General features: G+C 58.0%; 1 protein-coding gene across 8 annotated transcripts; it reads left to right on the top strand.

The window, feature by feature from the left end:
- Positions 1-1327: 1327 nt before the first annotated feature.
- Positions 1328-8385, top strand: MFAP2 (microfibril associated protein 2). Of its 8 annotated transcripts, none has more exons than XM_061479366.1 (9): positions 1328-1684; positions 5393-5478; positions 6463-6552; positions 6962-6988; positions 7068-7154; positions 7269-7310; positions 7518-7605; positions 7706-7779; positions 7984-8385. In XM_061479366.1, exons 2-9 carry the CDS (start codon positions 5442-5444, stop codon positions 8085-8087), a joined length of 549 nt encoding a protein of 182 aa, XP_061335350.1. In that variant the 5' UTR covers positions 1328-1684; positions 5393-5441; the 3' UTR covers positions 8088-8385. The 8 variants fall into 8 exon arrangements, with proteins under 8 accessions (XP_061335350.1, XP_061335356.1, XP_061335351.1 ...); XM_061479372.1 differs by having other exon boundaries at positions 1329-1572; positions 6466-6552; XM_061479367.1 differs by having other exon boundaries at positions 1329-1572.
- Positions 8386-8848: the final 463 nt, after the last annotated feature.

Genomic DNA, 8848 nt, shown 5'->3' with positions numbered 1-8848 from the left:
CCAGGGCGGAAAAGCCAAGAGATGGAGATGCCGCATCCCAAAAGGGGCCGAGCCGAGCCCCTGGGGTGCCTGCATCCCCCTTCCGAAGCGGGGGATTCAGCCTGGCTCTTGGATCTAGGGCTGGTTCTTGCAGGGAGTCTCCTGCATGGAAAGTCGAAGCCCCTGCGAGCGCCAGCGGCGCCTCTGCCCTCCGGGAGCTGGGGATTAGATCAGGAAATGAGGCACAAGCAGAGGTAAGAGGTTTCCTGACAGCCCAGCCAAGGCTGCAGTTATTAAACCAGGCTGCCTGAGCTTGGAAACGCACACAAAACACACACAGGCCCCCGAGCCCTGGGCTTGGTCACTGGGAGAGCAAAAGGGGACCCTTTGCCCCCCTGGTTTTCCCCTTTTCCCTGGGGTGTTTTGCTTGGCTGCTCCTGCCCGGGGGGTTGCAAAGTCTCTTTGATGATTAACAGGCAGCTCCTGCCCTTGGTTAGAGGTTAACAGGGCTGGGGACAGGGACAGGGCTGGGGTTCGGGACAAGCAGGAGCTTTATGGGAGCAGCTTTTGGGTGTTTGGAGTCTTTGTGGTGGTTTCATCCATCCTCCAGCCTGGAAAACCAGGTTTGACAGGAGATGGGAGCACCTTACCCCCCCCCCCCCCCCCCTTTCTAGTCTGAAACTGGTTTTAGAGCAATCAGATCCCCTTTGTGCTCACACCTTGGCGCGAGTGCCTGTGGGTGCAGTGGGTGCAATGGGTGCAATCATCCTCCCCATTGCTCATCCACATCTCCAGAGATCCTCTCCTTCCACCCCAGCCCTCGAGCGCTCTCTGTTTGCTCCATTGCTGGCTTAGAACTCCCTAAAATGTGCAGGATTCCCCCCCCTCCCAGTGCTGGTTCTGTTCCCCCCCCAGGATCAGGGGGTTTATGGAGCATCCCTGGCCTCACTGGGATGCAGCCGGCATCCTGTGTGCTGCGGAAAGCCGCCAGCAAGCCGGGGGAAAGAGGGCCCCACGGTCAGCAGTGCTGGCTCCAGCACCACACAGGGGCTGCGGATCAGCTCCAGCATCCTCCGACGGGGTGGGAAAACAGGGAATTCTTGAGTTATTTTCCCTTCATCCTGGGATAAAGCTTTAAATCCGCTGCGGGGTTGCAGCATCCTCGCTGCTTCAGTGGGAGATGGAGCGCTAATGCCAAGCATGGAGTGAGGAGTGTTCTGGGGTGCCGGTATCCCAGTTTTGGGGGTTTATCTCCGTTTCCCCCAGACACCCGGGATCATGGAGCAATGCTTTGACACGACCCCTTCGTTCCCCCCACCCCACAGCAGCACAAAACCCAGCCTAAACTGTGCTCGGTGCTGCACAAAATCCTCCTCCCTCCTTGCTTTCACAATCAAAGTAGCATTAAATCCATTTCAAACTCATCCACCTGGGAAAACCCAATCCCTATCCCTGATGACCACTGCATCCCTGTGCTCTTATTGATCAGTTTGGTTTCATTCTTATCCCCCTCCTTCACAGGCAGCCGTTGGGGCGGAGGAAGGGGCCGGCTCAGGTGTGGCATTAGGACCCAGCGGATCCCCCATGTTGGAGGTAGGAGCTTTGCTTTTTGGGTTGTTTTTTAGGCTTTTAACTCATTTCGGAGTTTTGGGAAGCGCGAGAAGGGACCCGGCCGAGGGCAGAGCCAGCACCGACACCGCGAGAGGTAAGGACCAGGCGGGAGGGACCCCCCCATCCCAACCCCTGCATCCCGCATCCCCCCAGCACCCCACGGGACCAAACCCCATCTTTGGTGCTTCTGAAACCTCCTTAAAACTCCATCAGCGGGGCTCGGAAAAGCTGCTCCAACCTTTTAAGCTCATACAAAGCAAACCCACCTCATTTTTGGGGTGCTAAAAAGCCGCCAGCCATGGGGGGGGGGGGGGGGGCATTTTTGCAGCCTGACAGCTGATGGAGTAGATTTTTAACCACTTCAGTCGATTTTTAACCGCTTCCCAAAGTTTCAAACTCCCACAATGCCTGAAGAGAACGGCATTTTTCCTCTTTCCCTCCTGGGATGAGGCTGTAGGAAAGGGATATTTCAGTATTTCCATGCATTTTGTGTGTGTGCCCCGGGTGGGAACGGGACCCAAATGAAACCGCGATGTGTGAAAATGGGAATGGGGGGGAAAGAAGGGCTGGGTTTTACCTTTGGTTAAAGCCCCCCCCCCCCCTTCTAAAGTGAATCCTTTTCTATTCCCTTTGTTCTCCCACCCTCTGGCAACTGGAGAGCTTGGGGAAAAGAAAAAAAAAAAAGAAAAAAAAAAGGAAAGAAAGGAAAAAGGGAAAAAAAAAAGGGAGCTGGGGGAGGGGGGAACGGCTGGGGGGAGGTGGGGTTTAGCAGAATGAAAGAGCGAGGCTGTGGTGTTCTTTCTTCGGGGCTGATTGTTCCCAGATGTGCAGTTGCAGCAACATCTGGCGCTCTTGGAGCCGCTGGACCCCTGCACGGAGGGGAATGGGGCTGGGGAGGGGACCTGGGGCATCACCCCCCTCCCCTCACTGGTGCTGGTGGGGGGGAAAGGCGAAGGAGGGAGAGGAGGAGGAGGAGGAGGAGGAGGAGGAGGAGGAGGAGGTGGTGGCCCCGTTGCTCTTTGGGCACCTGGGGGGTGAGGACGGTGTTGGTGACCCCCAGCATCGCTGCCGGGGGGCTCTGGGGGTGGTGCTGGGTGCTCCGACGGCCTCAAGCAGGAGGAGAGGAGGCCAGGGCAGACGTGACCCGACTGTCCCCGCTCCCGGCCAAGCCGTGCGGGCTCGCTCCAAGAGCTCCGTGTTTGGGGGGAATTCAGGGGGAATTGGGCCTCGAGAGAGGCCGCGGACGCTGCAGACGGTGCTGGGGAATGAAGGGGCTGGGGGGGGGGGGGGGGGTGATCCTGAGCTGTGGGGCTGCATCCTTGGAGCCTTGGCTCCGGGTTCTGTGCCAGCACCCCATTGCTGGCAGTGCTCAAGGCCAGGTTGGACACAGGGGCTTGGAGGAAGCTGCTCCAGTGGAAGGGGTCCCTGCCCGGGGCAGGGGTTGGAGCAGAATGGGCTTTAAGCTCCCTTCCAACCCAAACCACTCTGTGGTTCTGTGAGCAATGGAGTGATGGGAGGATGATGTGGGACGCCTCTGGAGGTGGGCATCCATCTGCCCCATAGCCTTGCCCCAGGCTATCCCAGTGGGATACACGGCACCAGGTGATTTGGGGCTGCAGGATGTTGGTGCCAGCATCCCTTAGGATTCCAGTATCCGGGCACCCAGCAAAAGCCGGGCTGGGCATCTGCATTCCCTTTCTGGCACCTTGAGGTAGCCCCAGGCTCCCCTGGTTCCCTGTACCCATCCGATCCTGGCCAGGACCCAGATCCAAGACAGGATCTAAGCAGCTTGATAAAGCCTCCAGTCCCTTTCCAAGCACCCACCAAACCCAGATCTGTGCCATGATCCCACTCATCCCTGTGCAATCCCTTTAATCCCAAGACACAATTAGCCTGGGTTAAACCCGGGTCTGAGGCTTCCATTGCAGTGGGAAGCAGATGGGGCTTGCAGGGTCCCACATCCCACCACGGTGCAGCCATGGGTTGGTGTTGGAGGCAGGCTGGGTGCTTTGGTTGGCACCCACCAAACTCTTGGTTACTGTACTCCTGGTTATCAGATCCCAGCTCAGGCAGGGACCAACTGTGTGGCTTTCCCAAAGCTGGGAAGGGTCTGGAATCAGTTGTCTGGATGGAAGAGGATGCGGTGCCCAAAAGATGCAACTGTGGCAGCTGCATTTTGCCATGGGTTAGTGGTGGCCTTGGCAACGTTGGGGTAAAGGTTGGACTTGATGAGCTTAAAGGGCTTTTCCAACCTGGCTGGTTCTATAGTTCCGTGCTAGAAGGTGCTTTGGTGATGGTGAGGATGTGGTGGCTAGAAGGTGCAGGACAACATCCCTAGAAGATGCTGTGCTTTGATGATCTCGAGGTGCAGCACTGGATACGGCTCAAGACGTGGTCACTAAAAGGTGCTGCCTTTGGTGATGGTGAGGATTGGTCCTTAGGAAGTGCAACGCCACGGTGATGGTGCAGGACAATGTCCCTCGAGGATGCCACACTTTGGTGATGGTGAGGACAGGAAGGTTCTGCGCCTCGCTGATGGTGCAGGATACGGTCTCTAGAAGGTGCTGTGCTCTGGTGATGGTGAAGACCTGGTCGCTACAAGATATACTTTGGTGATCTTGAGGACATGGGGGCCAGAAGGTGCGACACTATGGTGATGGCACAGGATGTGGTCCCTAAGAGGTGTTACAGGATGGCGATGGTGCAGGATGTGGTCCCTAAGAGGTGTTACATGGTGGCGATGGTGCAGGATGCGCTCACCAGAAGGTGATGGTGAGGACATGGTCATAAGGAGCTGCCATGCTCTAATGATGGTCCCACTGACCCCACCTTCCCCAGGGTGGTCTCAATCCCAGCAGGGATGGGGAAGCCACATTCCCATCCCGGATGCTGCATCCAGCTGGGAGCTGGTGGGGTCCGGGACCCTCCTGGTGCTCCTCCCAGCACCAGGAGCAAGACACCAATGGATACCAATGGGTTTGGTCATGTCCACCCGTGCCTCAGTTTCCCTGCTCCCGGGGGGGGGTGTCGGGAGGGATTCTCCATCCCGGCGCAGCAGGAAAGCCGCCGTGCTCCATTCCCAGCAGCCAAACACGTTCAGTTGGATCTTAAAGGAGCTTTGTGGGAGAAGTTCTCCTTTTTTCCCCCCAGTTTTCCCCCCTGGAGCTGGTTTGGGATGATGGGAATTGCGCCGGCGTCCCCACCAGCCACCACTGGGACCGGGGTTCCGGCACAGCCGGCTTTGGTCCGTGCTCCCGCCAGGGCAGACAGACCTTGACATGGAATCTCGCTTGGGAAGTGCTGGGAAGCCGCAAGCAGCCAAAGCTGCCACCCCCAGCGCGGGATTTCTCTTGCAAGCGGGTTTTTCCCTCCCCGGATCTCCACATCCCATTGGATTTAGGGCATTCCCAAGCACACAGAGCATCCCCCAGCACCGGGGACCCCCCAGATAATCCCTTTCCCGAGGAGCAGGGCTGAAAATCCCGGGCATGGAACCCCAAGTGACTGGGGGGGATCCAGACTCCCCCCCCCATGGCAGTGATTCAGACATTCCAGCATTTCTCATCCCCCCTCATGCTGCCCGCGGGATCTTTGAGGGTTTGGTCCTTGCAATTCCCGCTGGAAGCCCGGTTTTGGGGAGGTTTCTTCATTTTCCTGGGGTTTGGGTGGGTTTTTGAGCCAATTCCCGAGGACAACGAGCCGGGAGGGGGGGGGGCTGCTATAGGGAATGGAGACTGGAGGGGTCTGGGATCTGTGTCCCCTATTCCCTAATCCCTTTGCTTGTCCCCTCGGCCCCATCCAGACTCCGGCTGCATCCCGGCCCGCGCTGCCCCTCCATCGCTGCTGTCAGGATGAGAGCGCTCGGGCTCTTCCTGCTGTGTGTGCCAGGTGAGTGTCCCCAAGGCGAGGCGACCCCAGGAGCCACCCTTGGGCGCTGCAGCCATATGGGGCAAGCATCGCCCCATCGCCTCCTGCACCCCAAAACTAGCCCCAACCCTCAGTTTAGGCTCCTCTTTATGCTTCAGGGTGCGGGGTACCGGGGGTCTGGCACCAAGCGCATCCCTCCTGCTTGGGGACATGGAGGTGGCTGGGATAACAGCCAGAGAAGTGGTGATTGGTGACCCCCGGAGGGGCTGGCAAAGGCGGGATGGAAACAAGGAGGGAGGCGACGGAGCCGGGAGCCAGGAAAACTTTGGGTGAAACCAGCTCCACACAAAGGGTAGGGAGCAGATGGAAAACATTAAGCAGTTGAGGCCGAAGGAGCCTAGGAAGGAGGGGGCAGCATGGGGGAGAGTGGGCAGAGAAGATAAGTCCCATCCCAGCATCATTCCCACTGCTGATGGATGGAGGATAAGGAGGGATGCGGCATCTAGATAGACCATGGGGCATCCCTGCCCTGCCCTGGGGATGGGGGTGACCTGATCCCCGCTTCCAGCAGCACTCTGCCTGTGTGATCCCATCATCTCATGCACAGTGGCCTCTGAACACCACTTTCCCCCCTGGATCCGTGGCTGGATTAGCTCCCAGGGTCTCCATAAGGGTTATAGGGGATGCCCGGGGTGTCAGGAGCATCACTGGGGTCAGCTGGATGCAGGATGGGCAGGGTCCTGGTACCCAGGTGCTGCAAGACATTGGGATCATCCCCAGCTGTGCCTGGACAAGGCAGGAATCACAGCTCCCCCATCAGTGAGCATCCTACCTTCCTCTCCCTCCTCCTCTCCAGGCAGCGTGTCCCTAAGGACAGCTCTGGGATGGTATTTTGGGGGATGATGCAAAGGAGGAGAGGTGGAGGCAGAGCAGGGACCCCCCATTCGGGCTGGGGGTGCCTGTGCCCCTCTAAGTGATGCTTCCCCCCTGGCTCTTGCATCCCAGCAGCGCTCCTGGTCCAGGCGCAGTACAGCAGGTTTGAAGGCATCACCTACCCCGAGCCGGTGCAATATTCCCAGTACGACCAGCAATCAGGTTAGAGCTCCCTGACCCGGGAGAGGCTTCACCCACCTCCCTCCTGCTCCTTTTCCTCCCTCTTTTTGCTTCCTCTGGCTAACGCCACCAATCTGATGCCTCTTCAATGCTCTTTGCTCCATCCCTTTCCTCCTGACACTTCCAGCCTCCTCCCAACCCACTCCCACCTCTCTCCTTGTAGATGTTCTTCTCCTGTCCCCTTCTACCAACTATTCATTAAGGCTTTATTTTTACCCCCCTGCCGTGGGATGTTGCCCCATTCCTGGGGTGGCTGGGGGGGGTTCTCCCATCACTCAGACTGGCTGCAGATACGGGGGGGGGGGGATCATGGCTCAACTGGCCCTGATGGGGGGTGTTTTGTCCCTAAATCCCACCCTCAGCCCCTGCTGTTTTCCGTTTTATTCCCCAGAAATTCAGGATTACTACGACTATCACGGTAAGTGGTTTCCCTGCGGGACGGCGGATGGGGGGGAGCAGGATTTTGGGGGGTGCCCGCACTGTCCCTCTCCCTGCAGATGTCACCCCCCGTGCCCCTGAGGAGCAGTTTCGGTACCAGTCCCAGCAGCAATCCCAGCAGGAAGTCGTGCCGGCTCCAACCCCAGGTGGGTACCACCATAAGGATGCTCCAGCCCCAAAACCCAGGCAAAGATGCTCTGCTCCATCCCTAAATGTCGTGTCCGTCTGTCCCGTGTCCCCCCCATTCAATCTCCCCACAGCTGCTGTCCCCGAGACTGAGCCCACGGAGCCAGGACCCCTTGGTGAGTCCTTGTCCCCCCTCCCTGGTCCCCACCTGGGGGGGTTCATCCTGCCTTTCATCCCAGCTGGGGTAAGGATGCGCTTCCACTCTCACACCCCGGGTTGAAGATGAGGACTGGGAGAGCACTGGGTTAGAGTTGAGTGGAGGCTGAGCCCGTCCCCAGGGCGTCAGGCCTCATCCCTATGGATTTACCCTTTTCTCCTTGCAGACTGCCGGGAGGAGCAATACCCCTGCACCAGGCTCTACTCCGTGCACAAGCCCTGCAAGCAATGCCTGAATGAGATCTGCTTCTACAGGTGAGCAGGGATGGGAAGGGGGGGGGGGGAGCTTCCCTAACCCCTCTATTTTGGGGACCCCCCCGTTCACTGACACCAACCCCATAACCCCTTCATCCAGCCTCCGCCGGGTTTACGTGATCAACAAGGAGATCTGCGTCCGCACCGTGTGCGCCCACGAAGAGCTGCTGCGAGGTAAGGATGGGCTCATTCCCATCCCGATCCCCTTTATCCCACGGTGATGCGGGCTGGATAATCCCAACAACCCCACCAAATCGCACCCCATGGGCTGCATTATCGAAGGGGCTGCCCCCCCCCCCCCCCTTTGTGGGCTATGACATCCCAATGGGATGCGCGTTGTTTTCCCACCATTCCCGGCTGATTCCCCCTCTCCCGCAGCCGACCTGTGCCGGGACAAGTTCTCCAAGTGTGGGGTGATGGCCACCAGTGGGCTCTGCCAAACCGTCGTCGCCTCCTGCGCCCGCAGCTGCGGCGGCTGCTGAGCTCCGGGGCCCCCCCCCAATCACCGGGACCCCCCGAAACCCCCTTCCCCATCCCTGGATCCTGGTCTCCCGGGTCCCCGTCCCGCTCCGGAGCCTCCTCACATGGTGCTAACGAAACGGTGCATGAAAGAACATAAGAAAAGGTCCATTTTTGTGCACATAATAAGGAAAAAAAAGGGGGGGGGGTATTATTTTTATGACTTTCTTTATTATATTGTAAAAGGGGGGGCGGCGGCAGCCCCCGTCACCCCGTTTTCTATGTAGAGTATCCAAGAGATAAAGCGGAAGGGTCACTCGGCTCCAGACTCCTTACTGGGGGGGGGAACCTCGTATTTTGGAGTGGGGGGATCTGATTTATTTGAAGGAGGGGCTGGTTTTTGCAGGGGGGGTCCAATTTGATGGGGAGGGTTCAATTTTGGGGGAAAAGGCTCTGATTTGGGGGGATTTCTGATTATTTTGGGGGCATTCCTGATTTTTTTTTTTGGGGGGGGGGGGAATTTCTGATTCGAGGGACAGATTTCTGGTTGGATTTGTGATTTGATGGAGGATTTCTGATTTACTTGGAGGGGGTCCAATACTGGGATCGAAGGCTCGGAGTTTGGGGTGAATTGCTGATTTTGGGGTGAATTTCTGATTTTTGGGGAGGATTCCTGATTTTTTGGAGGATTTTCAATTTATTTTGGGGGTGTCCATTTTTGGGGGGGTGATGGCTCCAATATTGGGGTAAAGGGCTCTGATTTGGGGAGGATTTCTGCTCTTTT

This window comes from Pezoporus flaviventris, unplaced genomic scaffold (assembly GCF_033815535.1).
Source record: "Pezoporus flaviventris isolate CSIRO_AGI_PZ_B2104156 unplaced genomic scaffold, CSIRO_AGI_Pfla_v1 ptg000148l, whole genome shotgun sequence".
NCBI classification, from domain to species: domain Eukaryota; kingdom Metazoa; phylum Chordata; class Aves; order Psittaciformes; family Psittacidae; genus Pezoporus; species Pezoporus flaviventris.
Note: the sequence above shows the minus strand (reverse complement) of the source record. Positions and strands in the feature narration are given on the sequence as shown.

Excerpts from the sequence above, each read along its gene's own strand:
- MFAP2 (XM_061479366.1), top strand. The coding sequence starts at position 5,442 with ATGAGAGCGCTCGGGCTCTTCCTGCTGTGTGTGCCAG. Across the intron at positions 5,479-6,462 it reads CTTCCTGCTGTGTGTGCCAG|CAGCGCTCCTGGTCCAGGCG; the intron begins GTGAGTGTCCCC and ends CTTGCATCCCAG. Across the intron at positions 7,155-7,268 it reads CGTGCCGGCTCCAACCCCAG|CTGCTGTCCCCGAGACTGAG; the intron begins GTGGGTACCACC and ends ATCTCCCCACAG.